The sequence below is a fragment of the Malania oleifera genome, chromosome 8 (genome assembly GCF_029873635.1).
Source record: "Malania oleifera isolate guangnan ecotype guangnan chromosome 8, ASM2987363v1, whole genome shotgun sequence".
Classification (NCBI taxonomy): domain Eukaryota; kingdom Viridiplantae; phylum Streptophyta; class Magnoliopsida; order Santalales; family Ximeniaceae; genus Malania; species Malania oleifera.
Window position 1 is genome coordinate 107,400,690 of NC_080424.1, and position 23,645 is coordinate 107,424,334.

Below are 23,645 nucleotides of genomic sequence, written 5' to 3' on the forward strand. Positions count from 1 at the left end.
GTTAAGAGTAGTACAAATAACTAAATCTGAAAATGCTAATACTACATAACATATTATAAAACCTTTAACTACATAATTTAACATGTCAAACTGTATGAAATTACTTTTCATAATAATACTACTATTTTGGAAAATCTAATAATACTATAATATCTGAGAATATTTCCTTGGATGGTTGTATGTCATGATTTAACCCCTCATGACAACATTGTGCGACCCGAAGGTTGGATCTATCCTGACTGGCCGACCAAGGTAAACCACTATAATCCTCGGTCAAATCGGCCCTCCTCAACCTATATCTGATAGGGAGCCTGTCCACAACTAGGCACGATCGACCTCATACAACTTACTATCTGAGTTAAATGGTTGCACTCTAAACTGAATATCTGTATATCTGTAGCTACGGTACTGAGTTTTGCTGCCTGATCATCAGGGTCTGATACTATATAATACATTTCTATATACAACTAACTGTTTTACCATGATTCTGTAATAACTGTATAAACCATAACGCTGTAACAATCTGTAACTATATCAATTGTATTTTTTTGAGATAAACTGTAAATCTACCTGTTATGGTGCTGTAAAACTGTAAAATCATGGTATTCTGAAAGATATTGTAAACACATTTCACTGTCTGTATATTCTGTAAAACATATTCCTAAAAATATTGTAAAAACATGTTTCTATATTGTATTCATACTTTCATGCCACACAATAATTTAAAATACTTTAACATCAATAATAAATTGCATAAATCTTCTACTCTGAATAATAATCTGGTAGAAACATAAACTTCATACTGAAATTATACTAGGTTTTCCTAGCATAGCATGTTTCCCTTACCAAACTTGTCAAAAAGCCTCTATTGTATACTGATCCTACACCTGCAAGACTTCCTATTCCACACCCTAAAAACCACATTTTCCATAACAGAATATCAATATTTCTTGGTCTACATCATTTCCTGCAACTTCCAGAAGGTCAGAAACTGAATAAAAGACCTTACCCTGATTCTGGGGAGAAAATCGACTCAATCCCACCGACGATCCGCCCTAGCAGACTTAAAGAGAACTCCGCCAAGAGCGTCGTGGTGGCCTCAGATCGTCGATCTGGCGACTGACAGGGCCAAAATCGAAGAAAGTTGGAAGGAGAACCGTAGAAGAGAGAAAGAGGAAGAATTCCGTGAAATTTCTGTGATTAAATTGAGGTTTGGGCTATTTATACTGCGAGATTCATCGACGAGCCACATCACCTCGTCGACGAGTCCTGTAGAAAGTTCGTCGATGAACCTACCCCCTCGTCGACGAACCTACCCCCTCGTCGACAAATTTCAGACTTCCCAATAATCCTCTCTCGGTATCTTCTCGTCGACGAGGTCCTACTATACCCTCGTCGATGAATCCCCTGTATTCATCGACGAGGACCAACAAAAAATTTTCAGTTATTACCCCCAAAGTCTGCTGCCTCCTTCTATTCCTGTTTCCACCCCCCCTCTTTATTATTTAAATAATATTATTCTTCGGGTCGTTACACCCATGGTTAAGGTTGTGCGACCCTAAGGCTAGATCTAACCGCGGTTGGCCGACCCGGTTAGATCAAATATCATATCACATATTGCGTCTGTAGTGCGACTGGCCGGCCTATAGCCCTGATCCGGACTCAGGGAGCCCAACAACCTTACAAAATGGCTCAGTCTACTGTCACGCCACACGTTCCAAGAGTCCGTGTGGTTGCACTAACACCACTAGCAACGGTACCGTACTCAATATCATAACCATCCATCAGGGTTCATTACCACATACCCGCAATCATTATGCGGTATTGGCATTTCATCAATCATATTCCAGTATAAACACAATTCAGTTCAATATAAATATTCTCATCATTTTCGGTGCACATTTCATCATCTCGTGATAATATATATCATATTTCACCTATTTTAACATTTTCCTAAAATACTCATATCAATAATTTGTACAAACTCATTTCTCATGCAAATAATTTCCACTCACATATAAATACCACATTTCATTATTTTTCACTAATCATATCAATCATTCTCAATTCAATATTTTCACAGAAATACCCATCGTTATATTTCACATTTTTCAACACATGTCATGTACTATACAATTTTCATCTAATATTCATAATATATTAGTTTTAGACTCCAAAACATCACAAATTAATATTACTCAAATGTCACACAATTTATTTGATATTTGTATCATAATTGTAGCGACCTGCTTAATTAAATGGGTTTTTTTTTTATACTATAATATTTTACATACTCTGATACCATACTGGGGAAAAACCCAATCATAAACCTAAGCAGCAAGAAGCGAAAATCATACAAACATATCCATAACCATTATATACAATACCAGAGTTCTAGAATATTTTCCAATATTTACAAATATAACTGTATTCCCAAAATATCCTCAACTGGTGAGGGCTATACAAAAACGTTCCCAAAAATGATACTCACTCTCTGATAGGGCACTACAGACGCCCCTCTATTTGCGAGCCTGATCTGCTCGCCTACCTGGATCACCTGAAAAATGTTTCAACACTGAGATGAGCCAACGCTTAGTAAGAAGAATTATGCTATTACTAGTGTGTGGCAAATGAGCTACTATATATCATGAAATTTGTTTTCATATAAACATGAATAACTGAATCCGAAAGTACCGTACAAATAATAAAATACACCACCCCCTTTTCCCTGTTGCTTAACATAACAGTATTATGGTTATAATTCAAAGTACTTCTAGTGTACATAAATATGGTCTCTGTTTCTGTAAATCCGTACGTAATTAATAGTAACTGAAACTGTTCCCTGTGGCTATCTGTGTGTCATGACTTGCCCCCCTCATGACAGGGTTGTGCGGCCCATAGGCTGGATTTACCCTGGCTGGCCAACCAGGAATAAATCACTGAACTCCGTCAGTCGACCTGCCCACCTCAACCCATATCTAGATGGGGAGCCTAACCTATTCAAGGGCCTAGGTGGTCGACCTTACCACGTATTATCTGAATAGGTGGTTGCACTAAATAAGTAACATAGTATCTATAGCAACAGTACCGTGCTCTGTAGCTGCAAGTCCAACAGGGTCTGTTATCATATAATATATTTCTATACATATCTATCTGATTTACCATGATTCTGAAGTAATCATAATAACCATGATGCTGCATAACGTACTGAAATCTGAATAATCATAACATGGAACTGCATATTCGTAATACTGGAATTCGTATAATCATGGTACTGAGAGTCGTATAATCATGGTATTAAAATCCGTAAAATCATGGTACTGAAGTTCACATAATCATAGTGCTTAAATCCGTAAAATCATGGTATTGAAATTCATAAAAATCATGAAACTACAATACGTAAAACATATCCCCGTACTACATACATATTCACAAGCCACACCATAGTTTAATACATAATTTTCGTAAATAAATACACTGTATAATATTTAGAAATTTCCTAGCATAGCATAGCATATTTCCCTTACCTTAACTTTGGAAAGCCCCTAGGGACAAAAAACCTAACACCCGCAGGGCCTCCTACAAAACACCCTGAAACCAACATATACCAGAAAAAAAATATCAGCATTTTTTCGTCTATATAATTTCCTATAACTGCCAGAAAGCCAAAAACTAGCTAAAAGGTCTTACCCTGAATTTGGGATGAAATCCAACTTCGTTTTCCTAACGATCCGCTCCAGCAGTCTTGCAGAGAACTTCGCCAGGAGTGTCGTGGTAGCTTAGGATCGTCGATTCGGCGATTGGTGGGGCCGAAAACGAAGAGAGAAGGGAGAGAGAGTCGTAGGAGAGAGAGAGAGAGAGAGTGAGAGAGGAGAGAGAGAGAGATAGAGAGAGAGAGAGATAGAGAGAGAGAGAGAGAGAGCGGCGAGAGAAATGAGAAATATCCCGATTTTCCTCCTTATATACTGCCAGATTCGTCGACGAGACACGTCACCTCGTCGACGAGTCTTTCATAAATTCGTCGACGAAGCCCCATATTCATCGATGAAATTCAGAGCAGCCAGAAACCTCTCTCGGTATTTTCTCGTCGGCGAAGCCTTGTGTTCGTCGACGAAATTCTTAAGACCTTCGTCGACGAGACCCTATGTTCGTTAACGAAGCTGGGCAATTTCTTGAAATTTTGATTATTTAATATTATCTCCAAAATGTAATGTCGTTGACGAAGTCTACGGCCTCCTTCTGTTTCTGTATCTATTTTCTCTCCCTCTTATTATTATAATGCTATTATTATTCGGGTCACTACAATAATAATTTTCAGGCAAAATACAATATGTTCATTTTCACATATTAATTCACACAATAATTCTAAAAATGCTGCTATAATTTATTCCCCTTACCTGATTTACTGAGAATCTCGTTAGGACCCAAATCCTACGCCCTTGGCGCCTGAAATTCAAATTCTGCAATTTACATTTTTTCCAGATTAATTAACCTATTTCCCCAAAATAATACCCATCTAACCTTCCCTAGGCTCCATATACCTCAAATTAACATTTAAACTAATATTTAATAAGCCCACTTAATTTTCTAAATTTTGCCTACGGGTCTCAAAATTACATCCGCGGCGCTCGCCCGGGCCCTAAATTCCGAATATTCTACTTCAATTCCAGATGCTCAACATTTTAACATTTCTAAATTAATCCTAATTAATTAAAAATAAGCCCCCGTACTCCAGATTTGGGGTTTTGCCCACGACAACCCCACAAAAATTCTGTCCCACTAGACTTGTAGAGAATCACCCCTAGATTCTCATGTTGGTGTCTGTTCATCGATTGGGCTTATAATTTACAAGAAATTAAAGAAAAATAGGAAATTGGCTTATCCTAGGAGATTTGTCTACGTCGCTCCTACCACCGATCCACTCCGGTAAAAATGACGGCAGCGGAGAATGGAGCCCAGCGGTATCTTCCGATTTTCGATCGGGCGAAAATCCGTCATGAAATTGAGGAGAGAGGGAGAGAGAATGAGAGGAGAGAGGGAGAGTCTGTCGTGCGCAGGACAGGAGAAAGAAGAAAAAAAAAAAAAAGAAGAAGAAGAAAAAAAAAAAGAAAAAGAAAAGAAGCTTCAGGAGAATAATAATAATAATAATAATAATAATAATAATAATAATAATATATTTAATTAATATTAATAATAATATATTTTATTCATAAAAAAATAAATTTTAATTATTTTTTTCTTTTTTTTATAAATCTGATTAATTAATTATTTTTTACTTGTTTTATTTATTATTTTTTTTTTGGAACCACTTCGCTAATCTTTTATATTCCTTTTTGAGGTTATTACAAGTTAGACCACACCGAGATCCTTCGTGCAAGCTTTGAATCATCGAGACGAACGCAGTAATGCAGTGGAGTGATGATGGTCGTGTGGGGTATTAAGGTGTGGTTGTGTGGGTATTGGATGGAAGGTGGTCGAGTGGTGGGTGGGGAGATGATGATGGATTCGCTGGATAGAATAGTGGTCTGTCACTACTTGATCTCCGAAAAGCACACATAGCCTCACACTACACAATCAAAATAATTGGACAAGCTTTCAAGCTCAACAAAGGAAATTCCTTTCAATATTCGATATTCAAACTTAGCCTAACTTTCAAGTCTTACAATGGAGATACATACAAGCTAACATGGGAGAAGGGGGGGACAAGATATTAACTTAGCTAAACTAGCATGGGGGACAAGACAATAAGCAACTTACACTTCACACACAAGCATGGAAGACACAAATAGTAAATGCTCACTAAATCCTAACATATTTAACACTAACACAATTTACTAAACTCACACATTAAACACTCTCACGTGCAAGCTAAGTTTAAGTGTCTTACTATATTACAAATTAATTATAAAACATAAGTCAAAGGAGGCCAAATCCATGTGGGGCCCATGGAGTCATGTGGGGTCCACATGGGTCTTGAACTCGAACTTGTTTCGTCATATCAACTGGGGTACGATTTTCTCGTACCTAACATTCTTGAAATAACATATGCAAACACAATATAAAATGAACATATTAATCAAAAGTCTTCAAATCATCTCATGTGAACCTACAAAATATATTTAATGATAGTAGACATCTGGAGATCGTCCATGTGTCACCATGTCAGCAAAGGAGTGGATATCGAGAGGTCGTTCACGTGTCACTAAATCTGCGAAGGAGATGGGTAAGGCATGCTGATCCCCATTGATATCATAATTTAATAAAATTTTACTTGAATTTTGTCTTATTATAAATTCTAACGAGCGTGAGATGTTAGATCACTTATGATAAATTTTTATGATTACTTCATTGTGAAGAGTAGAATTTTCCTTTCATTTTACTTGTAATACAAAAGTATAATTCAATTAATGTGAGAGTTACCAACTCCAACTTTGTAAAGGGATTGTTTTTACCAAATGAAAATATGAAGGACTTTACCTTTTCATGTTTGGCTATTAAGGAAAGCAAAAAAAGAAAGTTAAAAATATACTAAATCAAATGAATAAAATTTTAATTTTAGACATTATTAACATTTGATTTTTCTTAATTTTTAATTATATCAAAATAAATTTTCATTTTTAGTATAATTCAAAATAAAGAGAAAAGATGATGAAAAGTGAATTTCCTACCTATTTTCCTTTCCTTTCCTTTCATTTCCTTTTCTCCATCAAAATCCTTGATTCAAACATACTCTAAGAACTCGAAAAATATTAGGAAAAGGAAAGAAAAATATCAAAGAATTAACATTTCCATGTTTGGTTATCAAGGAAAGTGAGAAAGAAAATAAAAAATATAACAAATCTATGAATAAAATTTTAATCTTACACATAATTAATATTTAATTTTTCTTAATTTTTAGTCATATTAAAATAAACTTTCATCTTTTATGATAATTAATGGAGAAAGAAAATACAAGGGAAAATAAATTTCCTTCTTAATTTCCTTTCTTTAAACAAAATCTTTGATCCAAATGCACTATAAGGGTCCATTTAAACAGAAAAAATTAGTTTCTCCAAAAGGACCAACATAACCTTTCCATCAGACTCTCTCATCAAATGAAAATATACCAAATAGTAGGTCCCATCATATTATACATGGGTCCTACCATGTGATACTCACTATTTAATGTATTTTCATGAATAAGAAAGCCTAAAGAGAGAACCACATTGGTAACCAAACATGAAAATGCGAATTTATAATATTAATTCCTTCAGTTATCTCATATTTGAAGAGGTTTTGTATTTGGAGTTGTATTGAATTTACACAAAATGATGTATAAAATTGTATTGAAATTTGTACAAATTCATATTCAAAACCCAAAATTCATGCTCTTAAACACTACCGTACCCTCTGTTTGAAGAGACCTTGAATTTGAAATTGGATAAGATTTAAATAAGATGTAATGTAAAATTTGTATTGAAATTTATCCAAATCCACTCAAATCCAAATTCAAAGTTTAAAATTCATACTTCCAATTACTCTATATTTGAAGAGATCTTGAATTTGGAATTGTTTTAGATTTGGATAAAATGTAATATAAAATTATATTGAAATTTATCTAAATCCACCAAAATTTATATCCAATGCTTGAAATTCATGCTCCCAAACGCAGCATTAGTACATTTCAAATTTCAAACAGAGCCTAAAAATATTTAGAAGAGTAAAAAATATACGGGATGTTGGAATGATGAAAATTGTCTTCATTTTCAATTTTAACTCAAAATAGTAATTAAAAAATCATTTAATATTTATATATTTTTAAGAGTAATAAATTTATGGCATTTTTGTAATTATATTGAAAGTTGTTTCCCATACTTTTTTCTTGTTTAATAAATAAAAAATATATATAACAAATTAATTAACACAATTTTTTCACGTGGCATTAAAACTTTTTTTTTCTTAATTTTCAATCATGCTTCAATAATTATTTTTTATTTTCTGTTTGCTTTGTGCCGTGTCTGGTTGGTGTCTTGCCTACCAAAAAATAAAATATAATTTTAAAGCACGAAGAATGCATGGGAGTCATTGATTAAAGGCTCAAATTTCATACTTTGTATGAATTTTGATTTTAAATTTATACAAATTAAAATAAAAAATTAATATAATTTTACATAACATTTTATTCAAATTTAAATTCAAAATCTTTCCCTAACAAAAGATTATTTGGGAATATATATTTTGAAACTTAAATTTAAATTTATATAAATTTTTTAAAAAAATTCAACACAATTTTAAATTATGTTTTATCCAAATTCGGTGAAGATTAGAACTCTTATTGTGTTCTGTTTGTGAAATGTCCCAAAAAGAATGTTTTATCCAAATCATTCAAATCTTATTTTATTTTATGGAAAAAATATAAATAAGCATTCTTATGATGAAATTTAAAAATAATTATTCTTACCCTATTTCATACTACGAATTTTAAAAACAAAAAAGAAATACATTATCATTCGCTTTATGATAAGAAAACATCTTTTCTTTCTAAGCAATCAAACCCTTTTATTACAACCTTTCTACGAATAAAGGTCACATGAACTAAACATAACTAAGTTGGTGCCGAATTATTAAAAGGATAAAAGCTATTGAATTTTAGTGAATAAACGGGAATGTCGTGTTTTAAAGGATCCACAAATTACACTTGGGATTTGACAAAAAGAAGCAAATCTCCATTGAAGATTTACTTTCTTGAGATTTAACAAACAGATGCAAAATTCCCTTGAATTTGGAAAATGGGCAAAAAAAAATACGGACGAGACTTTACAAAAAGACACGAACCTAACCTCAACTCGATGTGATCATCTATCATTCGCAAAAGGGCAAACCAAATTAGGAAATACAAGTGTCTTAAAGGTCAAATGTTGTGGAAAGTCCTTGTAGTTTTGGAAACCTAAAATCATATAAGTTTCTCTTTCTTTAGTCCTTGGGCTAAAAGACAAGTCTAGAGAGGGAGTACCCTTGTCTAGAAAATCAAATGTCAAGAAAGTTTTGTAAGATTTTTGAAACCTCAGTTGTGCACAAAAATATAAAACATACAAGAATGGGCTAAGATGTTTATGTAATTATACGAATGGAACGAAGTTAACTAGGATAAGATGACCAACGTTAGTAAGAATAGGTCAAATCATGGTACAGAAAAATATAACATGTTCCAAGGAGAAAGAAATTATATAATGTTTTCAAACTAATTACTTGTATCGATTCAAAAGGATTGAGGTAATTAAAAAAATTTTAAAAAAAATCTATGACAAATATTTGGAACTAAAGGGCACCCTGTGTGCCATGTTTTATAGAATAACACATCCCACAAGTTATTAGTCCTTGAACCTAGAAAAAAATAAAATAAAATAAAATAATACAAAAAAGAAGAAGAGGAAACCCATTTTTCCTTTTATTTTCCTTCTTAAAAAATAAAATTTTATTTTAATATTACTAAAAATTATGAAAAAAATTAAATATTAGTGATGTATAAAATCAAAAAAAATTATAAATTTAATATTTTTTTATTTTTTTTATCATTTTCCTTGAAGGAGGATTCCTTGATATTTCTTTCCCGTGAGATTTTATTTTGCAAGGTCAAATAATAATACCAAAATAATAAGCACAAAATGGACATTGTAGTCTTTATTCAACCGCAAATAGGAACTGGCTCAAATATTTGTTAAATGAATTAAGAAATATGGGTTAAAGATCAAGTTTGTATAATTATAATTAGTCAAATGGAAAATTTTCGATGACATTGAGACAGTTGATTTAAATAATGCATAGTGGTTTGCTCTTTTACTAGCTTGACGTTGTGTGTGGAAACATAAATTTCGGACATTGGATTTAGATTTCAATGAATTTGAACAAATTTCAATATAATTTTATATTACATTTTATTAAAATTCAATACAAATCCAAATCCAAATCCAAATCTATAGGTTCTCCAAACATAAGATGAGTTCATTCTCAAATAATTTGTTCAATATTTAATGTTAATATTAAATTATTATAAGGTTTGAACATCTTTAACTATATTAATCCTAAACCTTTTGAGTTTCATGTAATGGTGATATATATATATATATATATTCTTTTAGTCCACTATCTCACAATATATTCTTATAACAACAACAAAACCAACCAATGAAACCCTTCTATTAGACCTTTCTACAAACAAAGGTCACATGAACTAAACATAATTAAGTTGGTGCTTATAAAAATGATAAAACTTATTGAATTTTGGTGAATAAACGGGAATGTCAGATCCACAAATCACACTTGGGGTTTGACAAAAAGAAGCAAATCTCCGTTGAAGATTTACTTCCATGAGATTTAACAAATAGATGCAAAATTCCCTTGAATTTGGAATGAATTTGGAAAATGAGGGAAAAAGACACTGACGAGACTTTACAAAAAGACAGAAATCTAACCTCAACTCGAGCTCCAAAATTTTGATGAACTTCCCAAGATTTGACAAAAAGTGATGTGAACATCTAATGCTCCCAAAAGGAAAAACCAAATTAAGAAATACAAGTGTCTTAAATTTCAAATGTTACGGAAAGTACTTGTAGTTTTGGAAACCTAAAATCATATAGACAAGTCTAGAGATGGAGTACGCTAGTCTAGAAAATCAAATGTCAAGAAAGTTTTGTAGGATTTTTGAAACCTAGTGAAATTGTGCCTATTTCAAAAATATAAAGCATACAAGAATGGGCTAATTTGTTATTTAAGAATTTACGGCTTATTTGGTTCAACAAAAAAGCTATTCATTGGAATAAAATAAAATATAATTTAAATTTTGAAAATCAAGGATATATTTATTCTTATATATTTCTAATATTTCATTTAACATGTAATAAGAAAGGAATAGACATTTCTATAATAAATTTGAAAATAGTTTATCTTATCTATTCCTCATTATGCACTCGTAAAATGTTCACATTGTTATTTACATTATAATAGTAACATAATTTCTTGTATAACTAATTGTAACTAACCTACTAAAACTAATATATTCTTGAAATAAACATTACACAAACCAAACGTAACCTTAGGAAAGTCCAGGAGCCAACTACAATCTCATTATACAATACAATAAATTACAAAGGTTATCCTATATTTTTCACAGAGTTCGGGGAATCCAAAATTATGAAAAATTTGAGAATATTAACATGGTAAGAGCGGAGGAATACCTGAAACCAACCAAAGAATGAATGAAGAGATTTGAGCTAATTCCCCTAGAGAGAAAAGAACAAATGCCTGAATTTCGAGTTCCTGTTCCTCACTTGACCTCTCTTTCAAGTCTCAATAATTCCAACTCTTAACTGTTTCTCCAACTTGAAACCTGCTGCCTCTACCTCCTTGCAAACTTCCTTGCACTTTGCCAACCTTCCCGAAACCATGTAAATTTTGATCACATCCCTGTATATGTCGTAGGTTGGAGAGAAACCTGCTTCCTTAAGTTTTGAGAAATACCTCACGGTCCTAGGCAGATCATTCAGAGCAACAAAAAGCTTTATAACCACACGATAGGCTGGAAGATCAAAGAGATAGTTCAAAGCCTCCATTTCCCAAACCAACGCCAGTGCCTCCCGATATTTTCTCTCAAGATAGCGACTCTGAATGACATTAGTGTACATAACCACGCTTGGATTGTGCCCAGATTGTTTATACCAGTTGAAAAGACTCTCCACAACGTTATATCTCCCAAGCCTTGCGCAAACTTTCATCACAGACGTACAGTCTTGCTGGCTCAATTGCAAATCTTCTCTTTCCCCAAGCTCATCAAGCAAGGACAGTACAAGCATTTGTTTATCTGGGTTCTTTCCAAGTTCTAATATTAGCTTAGCATAAATGCTGGAGTCCAACATTTTATTACCATCCTTGGCAATCATTAGAAGCTTCCAAGCAAGATTCAAGTTTCTCCCTCTGATGAAGCCCCTCACCATTGCCTCTATTACGCTTCCACTGGCCAAACTAGCCACCCTGGCCAGGTTGAATGGCAACTTTAAGTGACGCGTCCCTGCCAGAACCTCAACAGTTGAAGCAAGTACCCTGTCATCTGGGAAGAGCTGGGGTTGCTTCTGCACCCAACAGAAGGTCTGCAGAGCTCGCTCAGGAAGACCCATGTGACCCAATTCCCGAATTGTTAATGACAAGGATCCCTTTTGCAGGACATGAACCCATTTGTTGAGAAATTTAGACACATCTTGTTCCTCAGGAAGGCTTCTAATCTCTCGGGCTAGACCAATAAGAAAATCTGGATTTTTGTAAAGTTTCTTCGAAAGAGATGCCCCTAAACAGAATGCTGATGAAGAAGCCACTCTCACACGTCTCTTTGATGTAGGAAGTCCTACTGGTCGAAGCTTGTGAGGCAGTGATAGTGGAAGAGGCCTTACTCTACTCAATTTTCCAGGTTTTTGAGGTACTCTCCCTTGAAAAAGGGATGAAATTGCATCAATTTCGTCCGATTCCCAGACATTATCTTCCTTTTTTCCATCATCCTCTTCCTCTTCTTCCTCTTCCTCTTCATAACCATCGAGACATCCATCAACTAAATCAAGACTTTCAGTACCAACTAAATCTGTTGCGGTTGGGTCAATACTAGTGCCTCTATTTTTCAAGAATATATTGACCCCAGGATCTGGGGGAAGCTTGCTCTGTTGAGGATGGCAAAGATTTTTGGGTAGTTTCCTGCAGTAAACTCTGGTACCAAACTGCACCATGAACATCATCCTGCTAGCATTAGAAAATTTCCGTCCACATGTTGATAGGCTGAATGCCTGGGGTAGAGAAATTCGAATTGCTGTTGCTGGATATTGCACAATGGAAACAATCATGGACTCTATGCCCTCAAATTGGATCCTTGCTAGATACAGAAATGCAGAAATCAGGTGTTCCCCAAAAAGAGAATGCAGGATATTTCTCGGAAGAGCAAATAAAGTAATGAACATTGCACAGGCATTTCATCTATGTACACGCTTGTTAACTGACGGACTTACCTGGGTATGGAGATCAAGTGTGAGCCATGACAGACTTGGCACCAAACACAAAAAAAAAAAAAAAAAATGAAATTAAGCCTAAATTATGTAAAAAAAATCTATCAAAATTTGAACTAAAAAAGCAACTTTTTAAATTTAGACGAAAACAAAAATAGAAGTATAAGAAAAGAATACTCAAATAAATGAAAGAAGAAAATAACAATGTATAACAAAGAAAAAAATTTGCTTCATTAAAATTACAATTTATGCATGCACATACATACAGCCTTGAATATGTAAATTAGCTGCTCTTCTAAGGCATTAAAAACTTATGGTATTGCCAAAGCCAGTTCTCACTTTGTCTTGTTAGCTAGGCATCACCCCCAGCTTGCATGAATGCAATTCTTGAAATCAGAACTATCCCTATTGATTTTTTAAAAATAATATGAAGAGAGTGTTTTCAAATTTCTGTGGACCAGCATAACATGATTCCTTACTGGAAAACATTTTTCAATCTGCATAGTCATTTAAGCCAAAAACATTGAGGCTTTTGATAAGTGTGCGACTTCCAAAAGCCAAACCAAAATAGCGAACTTAAATGTAATTAAAGAAGGCAAAAAAAAAAAGTGCATCCAATGAATGTTAATTAATGGTCAAGCCTATGATTTATCCACACTATACATGACAAGTTGTTCAGTTTGATGCAAACTAGAGGGGCTGTTTTAAAAACCTGGAGGTTCAAATTTCCTGTTACTCCCACACGTTTAAAATACTTATGAATATGAAAAACACATGCTAATCAGATGTCCCTTAGATGATGTTTAAAAAACTTTATAGTGCTTTAGAAAACATCACAAAAAGCATCCCATAATGGAAACAAAAGAACATGCATGCACTCACACATATACATTATAAGACAAGCGCCTAAATCAGACTGTTCACAAACATACACAAGACAAATGACAAGAGCTCTTCATGAACAGGCATTTGCACCTTAGGTAGATTTCAAATAACATATTTGCCCCCACTCCTATTTGGTCCTCTAAAATCAACCCACTAATGAGCTTCTAAATGGGCCAAAATGGAGTTTATAAAAAGCACATAATGAACTTCGCCAATGAATAGGCCATTCATGAGCCTATGAGTTGAGCCCCAGGCTTGTTCATGCTTATCTTGTTTAATAAACAACTTCATGCTATCAAAAAAATAAACAAACCTCAAAGTTAGGCTTGGGAATAGCTTATTTTAGCAACCAGATGATTAAACAAGCCACAAACCTAAAAGTTAGGCTTGGGAATCGCCAAATGGCAAGCTATACATGAATAGTCATTTGCACACCTTTGGTAGGTTTTTTTAAATAACATATATTTGCCCCCACTCATATTTGGTCATCTAAAATGAACTAACTATCCTATAAAAAGCACAAAATGAACTATGCTAAAAAATGGGCCATTGACACTAAATGTGTTGAGACCCAGGCTTGTTCATGCTCGTCTTGTTTAATAAACAACCTCTTGCTATAAAAATAAAATAAAATAAACAAATCTCAAAGTTAGACTAGGGAATAGCTCATTTTAAGCACAAACCAAATCAAGCCACCAAACTCTTAACAAATAATTTGACTTATTCGCCACCCTTAGCAGGGCTATTAGGACTTTTTGTGTGCGTGTGTGCGTGAATTTCAAGTAAGAAAAGTGCAAAGCAAGAGCATCAGTATGTGAACTTGTCAACAAGTTTACTTACCTGTAGTTCAGAGATCAAGTGTAAGCCATCATATGCACCAACTTTGCACCAACATACAAAACAAGCAATGAATAAAGATAAATATGCACAAACTTTGCACCAACATGCAAAACAAACAATGAATAAATATAATAAATCAAATATGTCATAAGTTAAAACACATACGCAGTTAAGCACACACCCACTTTCCACCTGCATACAAATCAATTCTATAAATATAAATTAATCAAGTTTCGTCATTACTTAACATAAATACACAGACATACACACATGATTATATGATATTTATATATATTTCAAAACAAAAAGCACAAAGCTACAGCATCAGTATGTGAACTTGTCAACAAGTGAACTTACCTGAAGTTCAGAGATCAAGTGTAAGCCATCATATGCACCAACTTTGCACCAATATACAAAACAAGCAATGATATAAAAATAATGAACTGAATATTTTCATCACTCAAACCAAACATATAGACTATCTTTGCAACAAAAAAAATTCATAAAAGCATTGAAACTTGGAAAAATATTTAACAAAAAAAAAATACAAAAGTGGATGGTAGTTCCACCAAAAAAGCAAGTACATAGGAAAGGTGGTTTGGATACCGCCTAGTTTTCAACATTTTCAAGGCATGAAATGCCACTCTCAAGTCTTGAACATACACATTTGCGCTTGATAGCTAATGACTTCTGCCACTGCACTAGGCAGTACCCATAACCAACAAAGAAGTAAAATAATAAATAATGAATGGAGATGCCATTTCACCAGGCATAGGCCCCAGAATCAACAAATAGTAAATAATAATAAAATTATAAAGGGGAAAATCTATCACAAAATAACAAGTTCAAATTCAAAAAAGAATGTCCATTAAGCATACCAAATGAGGGGGGGGGGGAGTTTGAAAAACTATCGATCATAGACAAGTGGAATGGAAAAATGTACCTGTGGAACTTAACCTAAATTGTTCTCCATAAATAATATTGCAAGTCTTTGCTTATGATTCTGACCATAAGCAAAATCTGCCTTACGTATTCATCTGGATCTTATAGTGGTGTCTGAAATGCTCATCACCTGAACTCAGTATGTACCTATGAAGCTTTACCTTGCCCTGTTTGGTTTTGGAGAAACCGGACAGTACAAAACCAAACAAGGAAACTGAGCATTTATCTTTCTGCCACTCCAATTCAAAATACTAATGGAGTGAAATTTATTTGAGCTGCATTTGGTAACACTGAATTTGGAAATACCAGTTTGTCATTGGTGAATATCAACAAATTTCAATACAAAATTGTACGAATTCTCATCCAAACACCTCCAATTTTGAATTCGCAACCCTGAAATCGTGTTCCCAGACGCAAAATCAATGGCATATCAGGTCAAAATTTGCTTAAAACCTAAACAAAATTTGCATAAAAGCTGAAAAAAAGAATGTATATAGCTCCCAATTTCTTTTCCTCTTTTTTTCGCCAACACCAAGCGCAAGACAAATTTGGACGCTAGTAGTTTAGAAAAAAATTTCAAGCAATGAACCGTAAAATAAACCAAAACCCTACTTACTGACAGAAAATAATAGGGTTCTACAGATTAAAATCCGTCAAGAGAGAAAAAAAAAAAGGAAAATGACCTTCTTCCTCGAAAAGTCTGTATCACCTTAGGGCAGATCCTCTGAGCAGCAGCAAGAAAAGATCAAGACCGTCCAATGATATTATGATATATCATCGCTTGGGCTGCAAAACAAGCCGAGCCGAGCCGAGCTGAACCGAGCTTCAGCATGTTCATGCTCGATTCGGTAGAATCAGAGCTCGGTTCTCAGCTCGGTTCAAGCTCAGGAAGTCAAGCTCGAGCTTGGCCCAGGACTAAAATCATTCGCTCGGGCTCGGCTCACAGAAAACAAAAATAAACATGTATCATCATATAGTTTTATCTAAATATAAAGCAGATTTCTTAAACCTAATAATTTAGAAAATGCAAAACAATAATTAAATATGAATCAACATATTACTAATTTACCACTTAAAAACGTGTTAATTACTATCAATCAATCACCCAAAATCACAAATGATTCAAAGCTGCTGCCGCAAAGAAACTAATTAAATCATTAAAGCTTGTTCATCTAGTTTTAATATTTCAATGCAGAAAAAATAAAATAAAGAACATTCTGTGAACCTTTTTAGAAACTTAAACTATGTTCATTTCTTATGATATAATCAGGCAAAGCCAAGCAATGAGAGCAATAAACAATGAGTATAATTCTTTAACTAATAAACAAAATTAGATACTGTTGAGATTTAACAATGTAACATAAGCATGCATAATTAATTTGTTTTTTGTTGTATAAAAAAACCTGGATCTGATTTGTTCACAGTATTTCTTGTTACCCATGCAACCAGAAATCAGTGAATTTCCAGGTTCTGATAATAGTCCCACAAAGAATATGTTTCAGAACTCAGAAGGCATAACTCATCCTGCCATGTTTATGAAGCAACTGTATGAGTATGATGCTTGGATCAGGTTCAACCCTAGGCACTTTTATAGTGTCCTTTAAGCTTTAGTTCACCTTATTGTGAAAAAATGAGTCCATAAACTCAGATAAATATTCAAAAAAACAGAACAAACGATAGCAGAGATTGAGATAGTTGTAAGAAGATCTCGGAGGAGAAAGTTACCCCAATCGCGTGGCTGAGGAGCTGCGCGCCTGCGTCTGCGCTGCCGCTGGGCTCCTGCGGGCTACGGATGACGAGAGACGGAGAGCGGCGAAGTGAGAAATATAAGCAGTCAACAGAGTCGTAGAGGGGCGGAGCTGAGAGGCGACTGCCGAGTGGTAGTTGTAGGGCTGCAATTCATCGCCTCGGCTTCCGTTGGCTAGGCTGGGCCGGGCTGGGCTGGCCTGGGCTGGGCTGTGGGGGCTCACATCAGAATTGAATGGGATTTAAGACTGTGGGGGCCCAACGTTATATTTTGGAAAACCAACCTTTATTGCATATGGCCCCGCCCAGTATCGTACCACCGTTGATCTTGGCCATGTTAACAACTAGCTTCAATCTTTCACTTTCAAATGTCATTTTTTGTTTAATTTGCTTATTTTTGTGGATTATTGGTTTAAAAATATATTTTTTTATATAAATTAATGAAAAATTCAAGCCATGCCACAAGACATGTCTAAAAATGAGAAATTGTTAGGTGATCGTACACTATGACATTGTCATCTAATCAATATTTTGATATGGAATCTCTTATCTTTAAATGTGTATATATTGGGTTTTCTTTTCGGTTCTCTGAGAAATAACATTGCATACTTACGCATCGAAACATGAGTAATTTGAGATGATCACTATTCCTTAAAAAAATAGCACGATGATTTTGTTGATTTGGATATTGAGCTTGGTGTGGGTTGTACAATAATATGGCAATGGTACATCTTTTATCCCGTTCTCCTTTTTTAATTTCTCGAGAATTGAATTTCATGCCTCCATCGTAAAAGTCTCAACTCAAACCTAAAATAATATGTGAATAACCATTAAATTTATATATGATTATTGTAGTGATTGTTAAACACACACAAGGTATAGAATATCGGTGTGGTGGTTAAGTGGACAAGTGCTTGATAATTATAGAGTACCTATGAATGATAAAAATCACCATAATTTTTTTTTTGTGATGTTGATACATAAATTTACCAAATTTACCTTATCCTTATGTCTCAGTGCATGTTGAGCAAAATTCATTATGATTTTGATTTAAATGCATCTGCAAAAAAAATATATCACTTAAAAACAAATAAATGAGACAAATATAGCCTCAATGTGAAAGTTATATTAGTTTTGAATCCCCTTGTGCTTGTCTCATTTTCTCACTTCATTACTCGATCTCAAAAAATCTATCACCTCCCTATTTCGAAATATTGTCATAATCGAGTTAGGTTTCTAATACTTGTCTCATTGTTGAGGAGATGCAAGGAATTCAACTACATAATTGTGACGCCTCGATTTTCATACCATTTTTTTCCAATAAATAAATATTAATCGACAATACTCAAATATCGATCACGTCAGTAACCCTGATACTATTTAAACATAACCTGACCCGAAGCGGGTACCGGGTAATCAGTCATACAAACAACCCTAATAGCGGAAGTCAATATTTATACCCATTTGGAATACAAATAACCAGAGTAATATACATATACATATATATATATATATACATATATGTATATATGCAAGTCTAACCCATTTCCAAAACAGCAAAACACCCTAAGGGTAACATATATCCCTAACTCAAACACTCGCCCTGTCTATCAGGGTGTAAGCTCCCTTCTATCTTGGAGCTTTATCTCCTAGTCTGTCACAATTCCCTAAAATATTTAGATATTTGGGGGAGACACATTTCAGCAAGACGGAATAAATTATTTACAGTGTGTGGTAATAAGAGTTTCGTTATATCATAATATTTTCATTTTAGTGATAATACCAACTGAGAAAAATATACCATTGAAACTCATAATCATATAGATATAAAACACATACTTTTAAAAGCTTTAATTCCATTTTTCAACTCATTCTCAAGCAACCCATGTTTATCAGCGAAAGTTCCCCGATGATAGGGGAGATTACACGCCCATATATGTAGCTTCCATCTACTCTGATATCGTTTGTAACCTTGCCTGATTAACTCGGGTACGACTACAATTGATACTAATCAGGGTACTCACCTTACTCAGTAAGCTCTCAGGCGAAGAGTTTTACTTTACCTTACTTATTTATATTATTATACTCACACGACCTTTTATGAATATGGTACCATGGTATTGTGCAATTGTATATCGGAGGGATATGTTTGGTGATATCAAGGCAAAGGGGGATGCGATCTTGATTATGGGACCTTGATCCTCAGGACTTAGTTGAGGGCTTGCTGGTAAGGGACGGCGAGATGTAACGCCTAATAGCGAGTGCTTGAGTATGCATCAGATGTGGTCATCGAAAGATAGAATTACTTATATGTAAACATGATCTAGGGAATGAGAAGGTAGAAATATTGGTTTATGTAACTCTTTAGTTGTTTTATATGTAAACATGAATGTTACAGTATTAAATGTTATACATATATATGATACACTAAAACTCATTGGTCATACACTGATAATAATTTATTTCATCCTTACTGAAAGGTGTCTCATCCTATACATATCTAACATTTTTCAGATACCATGTGGAAATGACAGTAATCAAAGTGCGCAGTGGAAGTATGAGTGGGATAGAAGGTCATTGGTTAGAATTGTTAGTATTTTTGTAGTGACTCGGAAAAAAATAATAGTATTTAAATAATAAGAGGGAAAGAAATAGAAACAGAAACATAAGGAGGCTGTTGACTTCGTCGACGACATTGCATTTTGAGGGATAATAATAATTTTAAGGAAATTGTCTGGATTCGTCGACGAGTGCATAAGGAAATTCGTCGACGAATACAGGTTTTCATTGACGAGAAAATACCAAGTGAGGAATGGGCCGTTCAGAATTTCGTTGACGAATACAGGGTTTCGTCGACGAATTTAATGAAGGACTCGTCGACGAGGTGACATGTCTCGTCGACGAATCTGGCCCTATAAGCAGAGAAAAATCATATTTTTATCACATTTCAGTGCCCCTCTCTCTCTACTACGAACTCTCTCCGTTCTCTCTTCGATTCTGGCCTCATTAGTCATTATATTGAAGATTTAAGGCTACCACAATGCTCCCGGCGAAGTTCTCTGCAAGTTTGCCGGAGCTGATCGCTGGGGAAATGAAATTGGATTTCATTCCAAATTCAGGGTAAGGTCTTTTAGCCTATTTTTGGCCTTATGACAGTTATAGAAAATGATATAGGCGGATAAATACTGATATTCTGTTTTGGCAAATATTGTTTTTAGGGTGTTTTATAGGAGACCCTGCGGGTGTTAGGCTAGTATCCCAATGGGGCTTTCCAGTGGTCAACTAAGGGAAATATGCTATGTTAGGTATTTTTTTTAAATGTTATATAGTTTATTAAATTACGAAAATTATGTATTAAAGTATTGTGTGACTTGTGAATAAGAATATAGTACGAATATATGTTTTACGATATTTCAGTATCTTGATTTTACAATATTTCAGTACCATGATTTTATGAATCTCAGTACCATAATTATACGAATATCAGTATTATGATTATGCAGTTACAGTGTTATGACTATACAGTTCTCAGAATTACAGTACAGTTTATGCAGCATCATGGTTATTATGATTATTTCAAAATCATGGTAAATCAGATAATTGTATATAGAAATACATTATATAGTATCAGACCCTATTGGATCATACAGCAGAGCACGATACCGTTGCTACAGATATTATGTTACGTTATGAGTACAATCACCTATTTAGATAATACGTAGTAGTAGGTAGGGGTGAGCAAACGGTCGGTTCGGCCAAATTTGGTTAATTAACCGAATTAACCGAAAATTTTGGTTAAAGAATAGTGTTAACCGAACCGACCGAACCATTGGACCTCACCTCACCGAACCCGACCGAATTTATTTTCGGGTAATTCGGTTAACCTAATTTAACCGAGAAATATGAGGGAAGGGGGAATTGGGAAGGTAAATCCGAACAAGGGAAGGGGGAAGTCAGGAAGGAGTCGGGGGAGATGATTGAGCTCGGGTGAGCTTGACGCCGATGACGATGAGGAGTCGGGGGTGGTTCTCGGTGACGATGGCTGGCCAGTGGCGACGGCGATGGCATCACGTGAAGATGGTGGTGCCGTGGTGCGGAAGTGAGCTCAGGTGAGCGAGAGAGAGGCAGTGACTCAGTGAGGGCTTCTGACTTCTCACTTCAAAGAGCAGTTACTGCGTTGCAGTGTTGGTGATGAACTGATGATGGCCGGCGACGGTGACGGCGATGGACACAGATGAAGGCATCGCGTGAAGATGGTGCCTGGTGGTGCAGAGGAGCTCGGGTGAGCGAGAGAAAGGCGACGACGATGGCTTCTGACTTCAGAGAGCAGTGACTGTGTTGGTGATGATGGCCGGCGACGGCGACGGCGATGGCGACGGCGATGGCAACGGCAACGACGACGGCGAAAGGCAGTGAGGGACTTACATGTTCTGACTTCTGTGAGACTGATCGCAGTGAGAGTGTGAGACTGAGAGTATGAGAGGGATTCGGGAATGAGTGAAATCAGATTTTAATTTATTAATTTATATTTAAAATTTAATTAATTCGTAAATCGGTTAATCGGTTAACCGAATTAATATTCTCCATTAACCGAACCGAAACCCGATTAACCGAAATATTGGAAAACATAACCGAACAGACCGAACCGAATTTTTTAACCGAACCGAACCGACCAATTTCGGTCGGTTAATTCGGTTTTCCCCGAATTATGCTCACCCCTAGTAGTAGGTCGATCACCTAGGCCCTTGACGAGGACAAACTCCCCATCAGATATGGGTTGAGGTGGGCAGATCAGACCGATGGAGTATAGTGATTTATTCCTGGTTGGCCAGCCAGGATAAATCCTGCCTACGGGCCGCACAACCCTGTCATGAGGAGGTAAGTCATGACACATAGGTACCCACGGGGAACATTTTCAATTATTATTATTACGTATGTATAGATTTGTAGAAATAGGGAACATACTTACTTATACTAGAAGTATTTTGAATAATAATATCCAATACTGTCATGTTAAGCAATAGGGACAGGGGTGGTGGATTTTATCACTTATACTTTATTTATATATTCAGTTATACATGTTTATTTGTAAACAGATTTTCATGATATAATAACTCATTTGCCACACACTAGTAATAGCATATTTCGTCTTATTGAGCGTTAACTCATCTCAGTGTTGAATCATTTTTCAGGTGATCCGGGTAGGCGAGTAGACCAGACTCGCAAATAGAGGGGCTTCAGTAGTGCCCTGTCAGTGAAGTGAGTATTGTAAGGATTTTTTTTGTATATCCCAGCATAGTTGAAGGTATTTTGGGAAAATAGTTGTATGTGTATATTTTGGGGAAACATGGTAGTACTCTGGTATTGGTATTGTATATATATGTACAAATGATAATGTCCATATGATTTATGCTTTTTGCTGCTTAGGTTAATGTATGGGTTTATTCCCATAATGGTATCAGAGCATGTTATATGTCATAGTATAAATTATAAAAAAAAAACAATTTATTAAGTAGGCCGTTACAATTTTATTTATGTTTTTGATGACCTCATAACTTTATTTTTGCATTGGGACTTTTATTGTAATAAATGTTAATTTTTAGTGCTCTAGTAATTATTATGGAGATCTTCCGCTGTTTTGTTATATGGTATCAGAAATTTATTTTAAATAACTCTTCAGACCCCAATTTTGGGTTTAGGACATTACAATGCCTGCTAGGATCCTTAAATCGATGTCTGCAGCGATCAGAGTTCAAAACCTTGAAATCACATTGGCCCCAATTCAATCAACTCAACCCCAAAATTATAATCATTTAAACATCCCTAGGCCTCTACACTCCATTTAATCAATTAAATTCCAAACATTTAACACATTCATCACCCTCACCTCAACTTTGGAGTGGTGTCTGGAAACCCTAAAACATAAAACTGCTCCAATTAACTTACTATGGGTCACTCTTAGGACCCCGTGGTGGCGTCTGATTGTCGAATCATGTTGAAATCGAAGATAAATCAAATAGAGAAGGGAGAGGATTTCCTTAGGTTTTAGAGAGAGAGAGGGGTTTATATTTTGATTACTTTAAAACAAGGCTGTATGATCTATTTTATTAAACACTACCAAACAAAACCGTCGACGGTTTGGGATTTTAACCCCTCCATTTTTCATTGTTTTACCATTACTGGGCTGCGGTTACACAAAATCGTCGACGATTT

General features: G+C 34.9%; 1 protein-coding gene and 2 non-coding genes across 19 annotated transcripts; all 3 read right to left on the minus strand.

The window, feature by feature from the left end:
- Window positions 1-11,084: 11,084 nt before the first annotated feature.
- On the minus strand, window positions 11,085-17,633 carry LOC131162214 (pentatricopeptide repeat-containing protein At2g01860). 17 transcript variants are annotated; one of them, XM_058118456.1, is made up of 5 exons: window positions 17,412-17,620; window positions 15,102-15,142; window positions 14,910-14,936; window positions 14,745-14,785; window positions 11,085-13,056 (listed from the first exon to the last, which is right to left on the minus strand). In XM_058118456.1, exon 5 carries the CDS (start codon window positions 12,972-12,974, stop codon window positions 11,319-11,321), a length of 1,656 nt encoding a protein of 551 aa, XP_057974439.1. In that variant the 5' UTR covers window positions 12,975-13,056; window positions 14,745-14,785; window positions 14,910-14,936; window positions 15,102-15,142; window positions 17,412-17,620; the 3' UTR covers window positions 11,085-11,318. The 17 variants fall into 17 exon arrangements, 16 of the variants coding, with proteins under 16 accessions (XP_057974439.1, XP_057974443.1, XP_057974445.1 ...); XM_058118460.1 differs by lacking the exon at window positions 15,102-15,142 and having other exon boundaries at window positions 11,085-12,889; window positions 13,023-13,056; window positions 17,412-17,619; XM_058118462.1 differs by lacking the exon at window positions 14,910-14,936 and having other exon boundaries at window positions 11,085-12,889; window positions 13,023-13,056; window positions 17,412-17,619.
- LOC131163241 (small nucleolar RNA snoR101) lies at window positions 14,708-14,771 on the minus strand. Its single transcript, XR_009139016.1, has one exon. It is a non-coding gene; the product is annotated as a small nucleolar RNA snoR101 (small nucleolar RNA).
- LOC131163239 (small nucleolar RNA snoR101) lies at window positions 15,065-15,128 on the minus strand. Its single transcript, XR_009139014.1, has one exon. It is a non-coding gene; the product is annotated as a small nucleolar RNA snoR101 (small nucleolar RNA).
- Window positions 17,634-23,645: the final 6,012 nt, after the last annotated feature.